Genomic DNA, 19582 nt, shown 5'->3' with positions numbered 1-19582 from the left:
CGGTGGCCCTTATCTATTCTGTGGTATCGTCTATCGTGTCGTGTTATCGTCGCAGTGTGAAAACGCCCTTTGTCGCCGGCTTTCAGTCTGCCTTGCCACCGAAGCCGGCGGCATGTGTGGATACAGCATTATAGTAACAGAACAGAAGATTTTTCTTTTGTGCTTTGTTTGTCTATTTTAATAAATCATCACATCTTTATTTGAACTTAATAATGACGCTTTAGCCCGGGCGCGCACAAGCGGCCAGGCCGCAACGGGAAGGCCGCGCAGTGGATCGAAAATCGAGTTTCATAGACATAGGAACTTGAGTTTCCAGATGTAATTTTTTTGAGCTGAAATATGTTCTCCTAGTTGTTATGACATAACAAAATGTAAAAAGACTCAGCTGCGTGTAATAATAAGGGAGTTATAATTTTTTAAAGAAATTTTTGTATGGAGCCGACAGGAAAAATGAGCATATCTCTGGAATCGCATGGTTGGCCGTTATATCGTCACACACTATTATAGTACTAATTATTACTCACATTTTGGCACATTTTATATTACGGCACCATTTGCGATTTTTTTTTCTAAAATTCATCAAAATTAAAAATATTCTAATTGTATTTGTTGCAAAAGTTTATGTTATGGTTAAATGAGGTCTTTAACGTCGGTCAGACAGACAGACGGACAGACAGACCGGACAAACGGATGGACAGACCGAAACGTAGTCAACAAGGAACCCTTATATCCTTGTTGACTACGGAACCCTAAAAACAAGATAAAATTAATATTTAAGGGAGGCTCCCATACAACAATCGTGATTTTTTGGGCTTTTTTGCTCTTAGATATCAATAATGGCAACAGATAGGTTCTTGAATTTTTTACACAATCCTTAGTTATATGTGTACTTTAATATTTAACTATAATATTACACTAAAATATAAAATTAAGTGGGACTCTCATAGAAAAAACACAATTTATGGCCTAATTTTGCTTTATAATGGTACGGAATCCTTCGTGCGCGAGTCCGACTCTCACTTGGCCAATTATGTGATCCTATGGTATTAAAATATTATTAAAAATACCTCATTTAACCATAGCATAAACTTTTGCAACAAATACAAATAGAATAAATATTTTTAATTTTGATGAATTTTAGAAAAAAAATCGCAAATGGTGCCGTAATATAAAATGTGCCAAAATGTGAGTAATAATTAGTACTTTAATAGTGTGTGAGGATATAACGGCCAACCATGCGATTCCAGAGATATGCTCATTTTTCCTGTCGGCACTCGGCTCCATACAAAAATTTCTTTAAAAAATTATAACTCCTTTATTATTACACGTAGTTGAGTCTTTTTACATTTTGTTATGTAATAACAATTAAGAGAACATTTCAGCCCAAAAAAATGACATCTGGAAACTCAAGTTCCTATGTCTATGAAACTCGATTTTCGATCCACTGTGGGCCGCGGCGGCCATTGAAAGTATGGTGTGGCCGCCGCGCAGGTCGCGTTGCGGCCAGGTGCGCGTCGTGTATCTATCTCGATGGCCGCTAGTGCGCGCCCGAGCTTAGGATTAAAAAATTGGACCTTGGTCCTTAGGGGATCATAGATTTTTGACATTTGCTGAGAGATTGGATCCAATACGGTCATAGGAATAGGTGTTGCCAGTTATTTAATATAAAAAAGAGCTTTTAATTTCTTGTTCGTTAATATGTTTCAAATAATGTAATATAATTATTTAATTGGATAATCTTGCTGAAATAACAAAAAACAAGCCATATTAAAAATGACGATGTCTTTTGACAAATCGAATTCTCTGAGATCTAGTAACCCTGACGTCAATACCTGTCAGCGTTAGCGCTCTCCATTGGCTATTGAAACCACATATGACGTAAAATAGGATCAATGAAATATCATAATGTAATAGGTACGCAGATATGATCAAAATATGATCATTTAAATTGGATCCTTTAAATGATCATAGAAATGATCCAATATAAATGATAATGTAATACCCCCCTTACTCCTTCCACTATAACAAGTACAAAAAAATAATATATTATCCAACAAATGCAATATTTGAAGAGTCCCAAACAAAAAAAGTTTACAATGTGAAATTTGTGTACCTACTATTGTCTTCTGTTGTTTTATTCAATAAGTAACTCAAACCATCAAACTAATATGATATTACAATTATTAGTGTTTCAAACAGCTTTGACCCCCTGGAATTACGCCGAGATGTAGCTTCACTTTGCATCCTCTATCAGTTGTATCACGGGGAGTGCTCTGAGGAATTGTTCAGAATCATACCACCTGCAACTTTTTGCCATCGTCCCACGCGAAAAACATATCATCCTCATCACCTTGATAAGTGGCAGTCTTCCACCATGCGTTTTTCGCGTATATTTCTGCCGCGAACTGTAAAACTCTGGAACTAACTGTCACCAGCAGTATTTCTGGACCTATACGACCTGCAAACCTTCAAGAAGAGAGCGTATCGTCGTCTAAAAGTGTTAAGCTGCTAACTCCATTTTTATCAGTTGTAAGTTTTTGGTATCGTTGGAAAGAGAAAAAAAAGCCCTACAATTGTAGAAAATGATAAATCCATCAGACTAATACAAAACAACAAAAAACACGCCCAATCATATCTGATAACTCCACTGTGACAACTTTTCGCGCGTAAAAGTTGACAACTCCACCATTTTGTTCGAACGCGCTTACTAGGACAAGTTGTCCGCACTATCTTATTGGAAAATAAATAAATAAAATATCTTTTTATTCAAAATGGGTATCATGATACACTTTTTGAAAGTCGAACGAAGAAACTACGTTGCCTACCACCGGTTCGGGAACTACCCCGCCGAGAAGAACCGGCGTAAGAAACTCGCACGGGGCCATCTTTTACTAAAAAAATGGAAAATTACAATGTTATGGTTAACAGCTATGTAACAAAAATAAAAGAAAAGTGCTGTGCTCGAAGAAATCATTGACTTTATAATACGCTTTAGCACACAAACGTTCTTTAACTGCTTTTTTAAATTTGTTTAAAAGTAGATTTTGAACATTTTCAGGGATTTTATTGTATAGGCGTATACATTGGCCTTTAAAGGATTTGCTTACTTTGGCTAGTCTGAACATTGGTATTGCTAAAAAGTTTGATACTGTCCAATCCTACAAAACTATAAGACCAGCCTGCCTAGCATACGCCAACGAGATATCTCACTCTACAGATTTTCTCGATGTTTGATAGTTTGTCTCTTCATCTCTATTAACCCTAGCATGACAAACATTTTTTCTCGCGTAGATCTATCATCGAAATAACACATTTTTATAGAGTTTTGTCGAGATAATGTCGAGATTTTGACATTATGAGACGAGTAGTTTTTAATTATCTCGAGAGTGAGATATCTCGTTGGCGTATGCTAGGGCTGGAAGGTCAGTTGGAGATGCAAAAGTAAATGATATTGCACTCCAGTTACCAGTACAACCCTACCGGTATTATTTCTTACAAATTGAGATTTGCTGAACTGTGGTCAGAGCTGCCACAAAGAAAAACCACTGTCAATCCTAAATACTACCATGAATTGGAAAATCTACTCGAAAATCGATTACTCATAAAAGATCGCAAGTTCCAGGACTTACGACAGATCAAATTAGTTCTTCCAAAATATTACCATGCGTTTTATGATAGTCTGCCACATTAGGCTTTGGTTATAATATTATAAGTTAATAATCAGAAAAAAAAGTTTTACTGTAAATTTAGTTCGTAAAATAAATTATAAAAATATTGTTTTTAAGTAAAATTTGTTATACCAAAGTAATTTAATTAGACTGTTGTAAAAAATAAAAGCTGATAACTCCGTATCTGGGTAGCTCTCCATGGTATTATTATAAAAATAAATTGTTATAACTCCTTTTTTTATCGATAACTTTATCAAAATACGAGTCAGCATGTTGTTTGTAATTAAAATAATTAATACAAATTATTCTCCGCAGACTATATTTTTAGTTTTTCATTCTACTGCCTACTGTTAAAATAGGAATGTTTTATTTGTATCCTGAAAATTTGTACTTTTGGAGTTAGCAGGTTAACACTTTTAGACGACGGTATTCCTTCTTAAAAGGCCGGCAACGCACTCGCAGCTCTTCTGATGTTGCGAGTGTCCATGGGCGACGGTAGTTGCTTACCATCAGGTGACTTGTTTGCTCGTTTGCCCTTATTTAATTAAAAAAAAGATATTACAAAATATTAAGTTTGTGTTATAAAATTTTAAAGGTGACTGATTTCCTAGGAATAAATATTGAATCAAAATTGCTAAGAATATTTTAATTGTCCTATACAATACACCAATAGTTCACTACCTGTGAAGAAAACATTACAAGAGTTGTTCTGTGACTGGAACAAGCTTGGCGCACTGGGATTCCATCGCCACAAGCTATTCTCCATGCTCTGAATGCTCATACAAGCCCAGTAGTTTTCTATTTCCCTTGATTCCACATACTCTGACATAACATTTAACACTCGATTGAGTCTTGAGGGTGTTAGCATCCCTTTGACTATTAAAAGGCATATTCTTTTTGTGTTAAGAGGTGATGCACACTCCGGTGTACTGTAGGTACTGATGTAGCCTTCGGTTGGAGCTAAATCTCCATTGTGTGCGAGCATACCTATCCACTCAACGACTTCATCGATTTCTGCTTCAATAAGGGACGGGACTTCATTTATGTCAGGTGATAGTCTCTCGATTTCCAAACTCTGGCAGGTTACAGGTATGTTCTTGTCAGCAAAATATTTAGCTATTGAGGATGGACATATTTCCTCAGTGTTAGGTTCCCAGGCTATGTTAAAATCGAATTTTTCTAGTTTTGCTAAAGCATTCCTAGTTTGGTTGTTGCCTGCTTTAGGATTTAACAGATCAATTTTAATTTCCATGAAACCATGAGGTGACTTCGTACCTTCTAGACCTAGGGTTTGGAAAATGAATTCCAATACATGCAATGTTAGAATTCCATCTGGTGTTACAGACGCACAGTTTTGAATAACACAGTTTCTGTTCACTGATATACAATAAAGTTTCCCGGTCTTCACAAAACTTTTTATAAAGCATGGCTCCAAAAATACTGCCACACTACAATGTGATATCCTGTAATAATCACTGTCGTCCACGAGAGCCTCATCGATCAACTTTGGTACGTTCATTTCATCTGGACAAGTAATTATAGTTGATTTATAAAAGTTATTTGAAGTAATGATTTTGTAAGCATTTTCTATACTTTGTCCTTTCTTGTAGAAGGAAACTACTTTTGGTGGTGGAAAATTCCAGACTTCTGGACACAGCATTTTAGTTGTTTGTTACTTTTTATTTCAAATCAAATTTTTATTTCCGCTAGATATATTAACTTTATGATTAACATTTACTATGAAAACCATAACAGTTTATTATAAGTTTATGATGAAAACCATGAAAACAGAAAAATACATGATCACACGGATTTGACATTGACAGATTGACAACTGACAGTAGAAATGTCTTTTTTTTTATTATGGCACCTAAGCTATATAATTAAGGCCAGTGTAAAGTAAATGGCGGGAAAAAAAAGGTACCGCTCAAATCCTTCCCACTATAGACCAATTGCTAAAACATCCGTCTTCTCGAAGATAATGAAATCCATTATTAGCTCTTTCGATACTTGGGCGGCCAGACATTACTAAGCGACAAACAGTACAGGTTCCGAAAGGGTCGCTTGGCTGGTTGTCTCTTGGCGTACACAAACACATCGTTCAGGTGATTGTGTGGAGAGGAGAGACATTTCATTGCGAAGGCCTTTGATCGGGTTTGGCTCAAAGCGCTGCTATCAACGCTTTCATCATAATATTAAGGGCTTCCCGAGAATTTATGCAAATGGGTCACAAGTTTTATAGCAGATCAATGACATGTTATGATGTTACATACCAAGCCGTTGGTATGCCGGTACATACTACATAGGGCATCATCCGAATAGCAATGCGGATGATGCCCTATGTACCGACTTCCCGCATATTTCTCGGCTAAATGTTTTGAGAGTCGGTAGTCGTTACTTAGTCCAATTCAACCCCGCCAAGTCTGCGCGTTCACAATTACTAAAAAGTCACCAATGGTCGTATATACTCGTTTTCAGGGCACCTCTTCACAACAATTCCCTCCCAGCATTGAAATACTTGGCGTGTGTGTAATGTGTCGAGCTAGCAAACGGTCGCGCTCCACGTTACACACGCTGCAAATATTAATTATTTAATATTTACACGAATCGCGCGGCACATTGCCGCTGCACGTGACCATGGTGCTCGTGGCCAACGAGTTGGCGTTTATCCAGCACGCCATCGACACCATGGACGAGGTCAGCATCATGCAGATCTGCAAGTCTTCCTTCACCAATGAGGAGATTTGCCAAGGGCTGCGGTATGAGACGCTCGGCCAGAGCGCGAACATGCCGTCGCGACGAAGAGACGGAACCGAAAGGAGCGTGCAGGACATCATCTCCCTGCTGAAGCGGACGGATCTGGATGAGGTACCGGCTTTTGTGGCTAAACAGCTCCATAAGCTGCCGCCCGTCACGCTGGACCACGCCGACGTCGTCAGCCTACTAAAGGACATCAGGTTCCTAAAGGAAGAGCTGGCCGGAGTTCGGGGTAGATTGCAGGCGTCGGAATCTATTATCAGTGACCTACGTAATGAATTATCACAATTGAAAAGTAATAATTCATTATGTAGGTCACCTGACGCCGCATACATTACCCATCGCCGAGGCGCACAGGCGATCACGTTTAGCCCGTCAGCATTATCGGACGGGTTAACCAACACCGCCGCAGCCGCCCCCGCCCGCGTTCCCCTCCCGGTTGCGTCGACGCCGAGTCCACAGGCGACTCAGCAAAACTACGCGACTGTTGCTGGTCGCCCCGCATCTCCCCCGCGGGCAAACAAAAATGGGGAGAATGAGAGCCGTAAGGTTTCGGTGAGCCGTAAGTCCACGGAGAGCCGTAAGTCTACGCATAGCCGCAAGGCTACGAAGAGCCACAAGGCCAAGTCTTCTCGACCTGGCAAGGACGAGAGCAGGGGGTGCGATGAGGAGGGCTTCATAAGTTCATACTGGTGGAGAGGAGGAAGAAGAAGCCATCCGCCCGCAACCATCGCGGCACCGCGCCCTATGTACCTGAGCTGCGTCTGCGGAGCGAGGTCCCTGCGACGCCCCTGTATATATCTCGCCTGCATTGGTCCATGGAGGTCGAGGACGTCTTGAACGACATCAGTAAGAAGACATCCCTCCACTTGAGGGTCGAACGTCAGCAGTCTCGCCACAAGGTCAACTTCAGTTCCTTTGTGGTGAGAGTACCGACGCATCTTCTGTCGACCTTTGAGGCGGAGGAATTCTGGACGACTGATGTGGTCTCCGGAATGAAGCGCGCGTCACGTCGCCGATAACTCGTGATAAAGTGTAGTTATTAAGTGTATAATATAATTTTTATGTATGTTAGTCATTAAGGCTACCATTAAGGAATGTATTGTAGGGGCTATGTAGCCTGATATAAATAAATAGTTAAATAAAATTAAAAAAATAAATAAATAAGTAAACATATCGAGCGAAGTCCAGTTCCGATGTCATCTAGAGGGTGATGCCAAGTTAGTCTCGAAAAAACTTGGTGTTCTTAACAGGACGAGATAGTATTTCAGTCTGGATCAATGCCTGCAACTCTACAAGATGCAGGTTCGGCCTCATATGGAATATTGTTCTCATCTCTGGGCAGAGACCCCAAAATACTAACTAATCTCTTGGATCGTATCCAACGAAGGGCCGCTCGAATTGTTGACTGCCATAATGTTTCAAACAGGCTGGACCCCTTGGAATTACTCCGAAATGTAAATAGTTAATAGCTTCACTCTGCATCCTCATTCCTCAATCGCTTGTATCACGGGGAGTGCTCTGAGAATTGTTCGGAATCATATCTACCTCCTGCAACTTTTCGCCATCGTTCCACGTGAAAAATATACCATCCTCAATTTTAATACAGCTGAAGTCACATGACCGATTTGGTCGCCAGCTCTCCGACTATAATATTCGTCTCTGAGATCGGCGGTTCGTATAATTGTATTCAATAGAAATATTATTAATATTATTATGTTGATTGGTCCCCAAAAGTACTAAACCGCTTTTGATGGGCATTATTGACTATGGTGTTGGGTAGTCACCCAACACCATTTAAATATTATTATTAGTCACAACTCACATCTAATTTACGCTTTACCATTTCCAAACGATGGACAATAACTACCTAGTGTGAGGGCAAAAAGTACTTACCGTCTACAACTCTATAGTTGCTTAAATATTAATTCATTATCTCGGGAAGGAAAGGTCAGCTCGAACTGGTTTTGCATTTATAATTAATAATAATAAGTAAGATATTAATATTGTGACGTATTATTCATCTATACTTATAAAATTACATGTCCTGACTGACTGATTCATCATCGCTGAGCAAAAACTGTAAAAGTTACAGCCACGAAATTTATTGAGTAGGGTTGTTTTATTAAGTAGATACCCACTGAGGAAGGAATTTTGAAAATTTTACCCCGAAGGGGGTGAAATAAGGGTTGAAAGTTTTAATGAAAGTCCGTCATTTCTTGAGTTAGAAACATGAAACTTTATTTTTGGGTTACTGAATTCATGAAGACCTAAGCGGCCGCATCCGGCCGCGATAACAATAGATAAGCTATTGTGTGTGTGTGTGTTTTTGGGGGTACCCAAGGGGGTGAAATTGGGGTTGAAAGTTTGAATGAAACTCCGTTATTTCTTGAGTTAGAAACATGAAATTTTATGTTTGGGTTACTGATTAAAAATGATTGGATACGTGTTTAAGCGTTTCTGAAAATTTTACCCCCAAGGGAGTGAAATTGGGGTAGAAAGTTTCAATGAAAGTCCGCCATTTCTTGAGTTAGAAACATGAAAGTTTATTGACGTTTGCGTTTGACGTTTGCTTAAATAGGGTCCGTTTTTACCCTTTGTATAAGGAACCACAAAAACAAAAAGGAGAAAACTATCCACCTTTGTTATTATACTATGTTAACGCGGATGAAGTCGCGGGCAACAGCTAGTATTAATATTAGTACCTGGATGACCGAGCTTTGCTCGGTATAGCAAACGCTCATTGACTTCGTGTTACTTCATAACGCCATCTGCTGGTCGTTAAAACAATTAGTTGCTTACAAAATAGTATTATTATTCGCCAATAGATGTCAGGAAGAGTCATATTTCTCAGTTTATCGATTATCGATAAATCGAAAGACATTTTCTGAAAATGATTCCTAGCTAGATCAATTTATCGCCCCCGAAACCCCCTATATACTAAATTTCATGAAAATCGTTGGAGCCGATTCCGAGATTCCGAGATAAGATATTATGTTGACATCCGCGACGCGACGACGTGCGCGAGCGCATTCATAATGATTATTATTGATTAATAAGTATTTAAATACATTAGTACCTAATATTAATATTATTAAATCGATTAAGTTTGGACAATAATGTTATTATGACTATGAGGTTGTGAATCACAGTAGTATAATTATTGCATTTCTGAAATAACGAAAGTCTGTAGAATTAAGTACTTATCACGCTATCACTTTTAGCACTGATGATCCTCATTCCAGATTATAGGCTAAACCAGAGAGAATCCTCCATTTCTCTCTGCTTTTATTCCTATCCCGTATGCATAGAGTATACATTATAGCAAGCTTGCTAATGTATACTCTAAGCCCGTATGGCAAATGTCGGTGGGTCCCTCAGTAATGATTGAGTGGTAGTGACTAGTGATAGCTACTAAAACTCTTGCTTTTATGTCAAGGACATTTTCATATCGATATTTACAGACTCATCTAGTCCAGAAGCAAAGCCTAATCTTACTATTAAGGCTAAGAAGGGGATAGTATGTTTTACAATAGGAAAAAATATACTTACTCTACTACAAATACTACAAAAGTACAAATAGGTGCTGGAAGAGCATCTTGCTCGTCCAGTACCTATTTGGCTAGGCTTCTCTTGAATTTTTGGTATCATCAGGGCTCCATTTATTTGCCAGTACTATCAATAATATTATAATTTTTCTCACACAATTATTTTATCAAACAAAAACAGTAATTATTAACTGTAGCTAACAGTTTAATGATTCAATTAACCAACAGTAGTGGTTGAAATTATTGTACGTTATTGTACTAATTATGTTTCTGAGAATCATAGTTATAATCGTCTGAGGTAAGTGGTCTTTTATGTTCAGGTATACGTAGGTACACAATACACGTGCCTACGTGAGACTTCGATGGTAGACTGGGGTCGTTTACTTAGACAACAGTGGGAAAATACATAAAAAATTGGTTGGGTTGGATTGGATCATTGAAAGACTGGATCATGACGTAAAATGACTTTTAGGGCGCGTTCGGACATGCTCGTTTTCTGCGCGCGCTCGGGCGGATTTAGCGCGGCGCGTGTTTTCTCAAACGCTATAGCAATTTGAGGTTGTATTAAATAATTATACACTTTTCTTGCACTTCGAGGTTGTATGCTAAAAGTACAAGAACGCACTCGGGGTGAAGTAACACTTCGTGTCATGGCGGCGCGGGGCCGCGGCGGTTGTTACCGGCCGTACCGACTATCGGCGTCCATATTTTGACACTTCCCAAAAAAAGTATGTTTTACATACTTTTTTCCAAAAAAGTATGTAAAACATACTACATAGTAATCGGCCAATTTGATACTTTCCAAAGTATCAAATTGGCCGATTCTGCCTAATAGGAAAATTTGTTACAATACTGTATGTATGAATGTTTTTATGTTTGTGTTCGCATATCTCCGGAACTACTAGTCCGATTAAAGTAATTTTTGTTGTACTGGGTATTGTTTAACTTAGGGAATACAAACAAACAAACAAACAAATGTTTGGAGACCCCAATATACGAAAATAAATAAATAAATTAATTAATTAAATTAAAAAATAAAAAATGAAATATACATACTGCAAGTTTCATCAAAATCGGTTCACTATTATGTTTAAGATAGGGAATTATGATTCTCAATTACGTACAATTCTGAAGTCGGATTTAACGTTTTAAAATACAATTATTATTTATTTCATAAAATTAACAAAGCACGATCGCAGGAAACAAAAGATCATGATCTTGGTCATGAAATTGTGCAGGGTGCTATGAAAAACTGCGGGAAACCATGAGGAGGGTCAAAGCAAAAAAAAAAATAAAAAAATAGAAACATACTGCAGAATGTTCAAACAAAATCTTTATGATTGTGTTATAAAGATAGGCATTCAAATATATAAATAAAAAAATATATTTACGATATCCCTTTATTTTTGTCTTTTCCATCACTACTAAAAATACTTTCTAGAGCGGTTCAGGTCGATATCGACCCGCCACTTTCCCTGATTTGTTTCTCATTTCCTGTTTGGCAGATCCCGGGGTGAATCAAATCTAAAGAAGTTGTGTTCAAGGTTATTCCGACAGTTCAAAAATCTACACCTACATTATGTGTTCGCAAAGTGATAGTTATTTAATCTAACCTTGTGCTGGTGGGTCGAGAGAGGCCTACCACGCACTGGCGGAAAAATCATTGGGGGCACACTTTGGCCCGCCGCCGCACCAGACGAAGGTTTAAGATTTTACTTGCCGCAGTGAAGGTAGTTAACAAACCAAATCCAACATCTCAATAATTATTCTCTCACATGCTCACATCACCCTCAATATTATGTTTGCATCTGTCGCAGTCATCTGGTTCAATCTGCTATTTTATAGAATCAGGGCCCCCGTAAGGTCTACTAGCGCCTGTGTGCAAATAAAGGATTTTAGCGCTTCTTTAGGCAAATTTTTTGGGTCCTTGGTTTTGGCGCCCCTAAAGATGACGATTTGGCGCCCTTAAAGGATGGCGCCCGTGTGCATTGAACACATTGCACATATTATGGTAGCGGGGAATACTGACAATGAACTTTAATTTCTTAGCTTTAGTCGTTGTTGAGAAAAATCGATATTGCTGCAGCCAAATTATCAAATTATCAAGGCGTAACCTTAATCTAATGACTATTTAATATCAATCTTTTTATTTTTTATGTTTTTTACTAAAATAGTTATTTCGAGCTCCGGCAATTCCTCTGGGTGGTCGCGACCAATCGGCTAAAAAACACTGCCCTGAAGTATTATTTATAGAGATGTGCCGACTAGTCGGTAAAGCCGACTATCCGGCCACTTTTGTAGTCGGCGCGGGCGACTAGTCAGCGAATAGTTGGCAAAGTCGGCTTTTTAGTTTTTTGCTATTATTGAAATTAAACCTTGATTATCTATATTAATAATATTACAAAACGGAAGAGGTTGTTTGTTTAAACGCGTTAATCTCAGGAAAGTAGGTCCGATTTGAAAAATTCTTTCAGGGTTAGATAGCCCATTTATCGAGGAAGGCTATGGGCTACCTATATCTTATCACGCTAAGACTAATATGAGTGAAGAAATAGATGAAAATGTGGAAGAAACGGGGAAAATTATTTGAAATTGCATAATATCAAGAACTAACGGAGCAATTTTTATGTTATTTGGCACACATGAAGAATAGACCACGTGAAGGGACATAGGTAATTTTTTCTCGGAAACATGTACGGTTTCCGTAAAATTCCTACATTACGCGGGCGAAGCCTCGGGGAACATCTAGTTGTTCAGAATTCAGATCATACTCAATCAGTGTTACACATTTTAAAATTAAATGAAGTGTTTCTGAAATTACTTGCTAGTAAAGATATTATTTTTGTAAATATAATTTTGACAACAAATTAAGTATGTATTATTGAATCGAGATTTTATGTAGGTACATGAAATATTTAATATAAACCATCAACTGTATCATAGCTAAATAACATAAATTAACGTACGCGAAGTAAACTGCATACTTAACACGATTCGACACGTTTGCAGGCGGCGTCGCACCGAAACAGCAGTAAAAGTATTATTTATAATTCATATAGTATTATTATTTTTATTAGTTTTGTAAGTATATAACATAGATTCAAAGTTTAATTTTGTATTTGTGCACAAATGCTAAAAGGCTTAATTCTACTTAAAAACTGCTTTTTTATTAGAAAGATTGTCGTAGAATTGCCCAGAAAATATAGGTATACACACATTACTAAATAGTTAGTAATTGATTGGTATATAAATATTATTTCCCTTAAAATAAAATAAAATAATAAAATAAAAATTGTTTTATTTCTGAATAAATTTGAATCAAATATTTTCAGAATGTTGAACTACATGTTGCCTACCACCGGTTATGTTTTTATGTACGTACTAGATACATACTTATTTAAAAACGTCGTAAGATAATATGACGCACGAAATGAATAATTCTGTTCGTCACTTCACCCGACCGAGCGCGATGATGATGATTACGCCAGTAAATCTCCGCAGTTAAGTTTAATTAACCTGTTAACGATCAGTTAATGTGTCGGTTAAATTCACCGTTTGATTTGACCGCACCTCGTCCGCCGCAAGACAAAGTATAATATTATAATTATGTGAGTACTATCAGGGAAGTTGATGTCTAGGCAGGTGGGGGACCTACGTAGTTTGGTCGCGTTACGTCAAACCCAGCCGACAGATCACAAATCACAATAATTATTAACATTGGATTGACATGATCCAACCAAATGACGTTGATCTGTCAACTGCCTAGGAATCGATATAATATAATATAATTACGTAAAAGTGAATAGTAGCCAACTCTATTCTTAACGTCTACGCTAATTTGCTAATTTTATCAAAATCTGTCTAGTAGTTACGGAGCCTAACAAAAGAAGGGCTCAAACTTATTTTTTGACTAACTTCCAAAAAGGATGAGGTAATAATATACGTTCGGCTGTATGTATTTTTTTTTGTATGTTCAACGATTACTCGGCCGTTTGTGGTCCGACTTTCAATTTTTTTTTTTTTAATGAAATAAGGGGGCAAACGAGCAAACGGGTCACCTGATGTAAAGCAACTTCCGTCGCCCATGGACACTCGCAGCATCAGAAGAGCTGCAGGTGCGTTGCCGGCCTTTTAAGGGGTAACAGGGGAGGGTAGGGAAGGGAATTACAGGGGAGGGTGAGGAAGGAAATAGGGGAGGGTAGGGAAGAGAAAAGGGTAGGGGATTGGGCCTCCGGTAAACTCACTCACTCGGCGAAACACAGCGCAAGCGCTGTTTCACGCCGGTTTTCTGTGAGGACGTGGTATTTCTCCGGTCGAGCCGGCCCATTCGTGCTGAAGCATGGCTCTCCCACGTCAATTATTTTTGTGTTGTGTAGGGTTTAACTCGAATTTGGTACCATGTTCAAAAAAGTGGTGACCTGATGATGGGATCCATGAGAATCGAGGGAACTCCTCAAAATTTATATGGAAACATTTAAAAGTGAGTTTGGTTTTATGAGAAGTACAGTATACAAAGCATTTGCTACCAAAAAGTAAGATTTTGGTAGTTTTTTCAAGGTATACCATAGTCCCGAAAGTGCTGAGGGAACTCTTTACTCCTTATAGATACAGGTTTGGGGGTTTCGGCGTTGTTTTAAGAATTACTGAAAGCATATTATATGCTACTGTGCAAATAACATTTATCATCATCATCATCACTACCATTACACCATGCATCATCACATTATGGCCCTATATTTAAAAGATTATGAAAAGTACTTATTAGTAGCTTTCATAATCTTTTAAATCGAGTCTTGAGTTTGTGCAGCGATTTTAAGAATTATTTTACTGTTTTAACCCATCAACTCCCAAGCGGCACCCGGATGCCGCATAACAATTGAATATCTATAGCGATTACCCACGATATTAAAGAATAATATGATTCCAGCGACGACCTCTGTGGCTCAATTGGTTGAGTGTGTCATGGCAGCTCAAATGGGGGTCGCCGGTTCGAATCCCGCCGATGCACTATGGAAAATGGTAGAACTAGAGCATATCATAAATGGTTTTTAAAAATATCAAAATTTGAATGAAATATTTATTGAATTCGATACTCTTATAACCAAATAATCCTAATCAGACATTTTTTTGTACTAAAACTGCATAAATATTTTTTTTATCATAGGTTGAAGTAAGTTGAAGTAGCGGATGGCTCATTCAAATGTTTGCATACACATAATTCAAATGAATATTGTGAAAAAAGTATTTAGTACATGCATGCAGTTTTATACATTTTTAAAAAGGATATTTTATGTTCTTAATAATGAGCTATTAACTTTTTTTAATATGCTTTTTATTTTTGAGTAAGTACTTAAAAATTGACATGCCCTATTTTTCACTTCTTTTTTTTTCGTCGAAGGTTTTCACATTTACCCACGTCTCCCCACGCGCAACTTTATGTGTTATTTGATAGCCTAACTATTCATAAATGAAAAATTTTAAAAATCAGCTGCGGAAGTTTGCGGTCCTGGAAGTTATGGGAAAAAATGTGATAGAGGTCGGAGTAGATAGTTCGGTATCTTTTGCAGTTACTGCTGACATAGTTTACAAAAACAATATTAACCACAATATTTTGATAGCAATAGCTTATCATCTATTTTGTACTCGTCCTGCGTGAGTAAATATGCCATAACATTGATATTAGTACGTATTTCATATCTAAAAAACCAGTATATAAGGGGAAGCAAATATCTTCAAATTGCACACTTCAGCGTGTATTTCATATTAAGTGACTGAAATTAAGTGAGTGAAAATGTCAACTTTCAAGTGTACTAAGGGCGATTTCATCATTCCCTATATCGAGCGTGGCAGAAACCTTGGAATCGTTGTCCATAGTTCTACAGCAAATATTAAAATATGTTTCTGAAAACAACTGTGTTTTGTAATTGGTGACATTCAAAGACATATTCTGCCTTCTTTCAATAAGCGCTGGGCTCAAGCATCACGGAAAAAGGACAAATTTATTGGGAATAATATTAGCTGGCTTGAGTCAGGATATGAATGACCTATTAAAAGTGACCTGAAAATGAAAGTGCTTACCAATATGGATTATCCACATTGCATGCCTGGATTCGCAGCATGGAAATGGTATTAAATATTTGCTAAAATCTTGACTTTAAGACTTGGTCTGCTACAACAGAAGAAAAAAAGAAATTGAAGAAAGAAAAGAAGGAATTTGTTCAAAAACGTTTCAGGGAAGAGCTAGGATTAATTATCGACAAACCTCGTCAAGTAAGTGGAAACTCAAGTGATGGAAATACAGCACGAAGGTTCTTTTACAATTACACTCGCTCAGCGAATATAACAGGTGTTGATGAAACATTGATTAAACGCTTGTATATTATTTTACAAGCTCTATCTTCTGGAATGATGATCGATCCCGAAAAATTTGGAGTTTATGCCTTAGAAACTGCGCGAATTTATGTTAGTAACTATGATTGGTACTACATGCCATCCTCCGTGCACAAATTACTTATACACGGAGAAAGCGTGATCAAACATTTTTCTGTTCTTCCTATTGGGCAACTGTCGGAAGATGTACAAGAGTCGCGCAATAAAGTACAGAAATATGCGCCTGCACCATGCCAGAAAATGTTCCCGTATAGAAAAGTAAAAGTCTACAAATGAAGACGTATTTAAAACGCTTCTATATAATTCAGATCCATACATTTCAAGTTTAAGAAAACCTTATGTGAGAAATATGAAGGATCTTGATGAAGAAGCACTAAGTCTTTTGAATGTGGTACCTGAAGGTGATCCTACATTTACACCGGAAGTAATTTTAGTTAGGAGTAGCGAGGATAATAACAATTAGATACAACATTATAAGTAACTAAAACCTAGTTATATAAAACCAATAATATTATAAGATTTGTCTAATCTGAGATCAATTAGTTTGGTGTGAGGTATAGATAGGTACTATAGGTACTATACGATTTTATAATTTTATGTATTTTATTATGCTTGTGTGATAAGTAATTGTTTAAGTTTTCTTAATTTTACTCATAATAGTACTTATTTATAAACAATAAACATAATATAACTACCCGTATTACTTTTTTTCTCTTTTCTTTTTTTTTAACCTAAAGTAAATATGTATACATTGAAAAAAATACAAAAATTGATTATTTTTTAAATCTTTGTATATCACTGTATACATGTGCCAAATCTCAATACAGTACGATGAAAAACCTTGAAGTTACAGATTTTTGATCCGATACGGACCCAAATTTTCCACTGTGCGACGGAACAAAAAGTTTTTAATGTTCCCGGGTCTGGATGTGTATTAAATCTTAAATATGTGTATAGTATAAAAATATTAAATATATTTCCGTTGTCTGGTACCTGTGACACAAGTCCTTCAGGTACTTAGCACGGGGCCAGACTGACGTGGTGTGAAGCGTCCATAGATATTATTATTATTATATTATTTTGGTGCTAAATAGAGAATTCCTTAAAATTTATACGGTGAATTAGGTTTTGTAAGAAGTATTCTAGGCGTACGATACCAAAAATACGTAGGGTTTTGCACCGGTTATAGCATGGTCCCGAAGGTGCCGAGAGAACTTCTGACTCCCTATAGATACAAGTTTGGGGGTTTCATCGTTATTTTAACCCTCCGTGCACCACGTGGGGTCAGACAAACCCCAGACGTACAAAAATTTTCATAACTTTTTTAATAATCGCGTGATTTTTTTGACGCTGTATGTAGCTGGAGTTAAGACATTGCCTTACCGTTCGGCGGCAGTAGTTTAGGATTTTCTTCACCGATGTAATGCGCAGACGTACACAAAGTGTGCTGGGGTCCCACAAACCCCACGTAGTTCAGGACGTCGTAAAAAAGTTGTATAGACAGAGTATTGTGAAATGTAAAAAAATCTATTTTTCTCGCATTTTGAATTCATTTCGATTTAATAAGCATTCGTGGACAGGTTTATGAACAAATTAAGTATGACTTTCATAGAAGAAGATTTTAAAAATCGCAAAGATATAAACCATGGATACTAAGAGGTTATTGAACGGTTTCACCAATTTCTTGGCAAAGCAGCCCCTGGACCACCAGAAAAATTATCAAAATCAATAAAGAAGTATTCAGATTATATCAGGAAGATAAATTAAAAACTCAAATACGGTTGTGAGCACAATAATAGACTTATTTGCTTACACATACCGTGCCCACTTTCATTGTAAAAAATGTACTGATTTCAACTTGCCTGATTATCGTGTAGACTGATTATATGAAGTTAATATTATTCAACTTGTATTCCTTATATAGTTAGTTTTATAATTTTAAAGCAGTAGGGAAATAAAAGGTAACTTTTCAATTGTGGGAGCTCACAAAAAAAGAGTCTTTATTTTACTTGGTAAAAGATTACTAAATTTTCATTTTTGGGTGTATAGGATTAAAAATGGGAGTTATCTCAGTAAGTATCGTTTTATATTACAATTAAATAGACAAAAACAGTTATTTGAAATAGAATGACAAATAAATACAAATTACTCATTCTTTGCCCCGATAAGTCTTGGGGTTTGACAAACCCCACGTGGTGCTCGGTGTAACTTTTATTCACGTAGTGCACGGAGGGTTAAAAACTGCAAGCATAATATGCTAGTATGCAAATTCTATTCATCATAATTATTCAGAAATAATATTTTATATTGTCAATCAGTAATAGATAACATATTATAGTAGCAATTTCATCACGGTTGAGTGCTTATTACATTTAAAGGTCTATAATACATACAAAAATATTTAGGGTAATTACTAATTTCATGGATTACTAAAAAGTTACTACGTAATGTCATAACTCATAGTTTTTAAGACAATTCATTTTTTTACAACCGCCGAAGTAGAGTTAACAGGATTCCACACCGCCCTTTTTTCCATACAAACGTTGTCTCCTGTTTCCTCCCTGGATAATGCTAGTAGAGTTATAATTTTTTTCCTGAATATCTACGGCCACTAATACAATGTCCCTATGTTTTCTTTTTTTTCATAATTTAATTATTAAATAAGATATGAACGTTCAAAAACCCAAAAAAATGGCCAGATTTTCCACTGCGTTCAAACGTCCAGAAAACAGATTTGGCTATATTATACAAAAAAAGCAAAACATAGAAACACAGCTGAAGCCTTTTTTTAATCTTTAATGAAAAAAGTACTTAAATCGGTTAAGTTTTGGAGAAGGAATCAGGGGACAACGAATCGTTGATTTTCTGGATTTTCTGCAGTTGTCTCTATCGCGTTCTGCGGTATAGGCTTGAGGTAAGGGAGACAGCTATAGATATTACACGTACTTTTTTTTCATTTCTCTAGCCCCTGTTGTATCCTCTTAAAACTTGTAATTAAGAAATTTAAAAAACTCCCCCAAACAACTTTAAAAAGTAATAAAATAATATATTTTACTGACTTTAAGTTTAAATAATTCCTAAGTGTAAAGTGATATTTTAGTCCAGAATTGTTGTCACGGTGTGTCGGGGGACCGCCGACAATGTTTTTTGCATTTTGTATCGCCATACAGTCACTGATTGTCTCGATTCGGTTCGTTGTGACCTGACCCTTAAACTATT

The 19582-nt window shown here is 36.9% G+C and overlaps 1 protein-coding gene across 1 annotated transcript; it reads right to left on the bottom strand.

Annotated features, from left to right (window-relative positions):
- Nucleotides 1-4295: 4295 nt before the first annotated feature.
- LOC121733559 (ribonuclease P protein subunit p40-like) lies at nt 4296-5424 on the bottom strand. The gene has a single exon (XM_042123844.1). It carries the CDS (start codon nt 5326-5328, stop codon nt 4303-4305), a length of 1026 nt encoding a protein of 341 aa, XP_041979778.1. The 5' UTR covers nt 5329-5424; the 3' UTR covers nt 4296-4302.
- Nucleotides 5425-19582: the final 14158 nt, after the last annotated feature.

The sequence above is a fragment of the Aricia agestis genome, chromosome 14 (genome assembly GCF_905147365.1).
Source record: "Aricia agestis chromosome 14, ilAriAges1.1, whole genome shotgun sequence".
Lineage (NCBI taxonomy): Eukaryota > Metazoa > Arthropoda > Insecta > Lepidoptera > Lycaenidae > Aricia > Aricia agestis.
The sequence above is the reverse complement of the archived record's forward strand: the minus strand, read 5'-3'. Positions and strand labels throughout refer to the sequence as shown.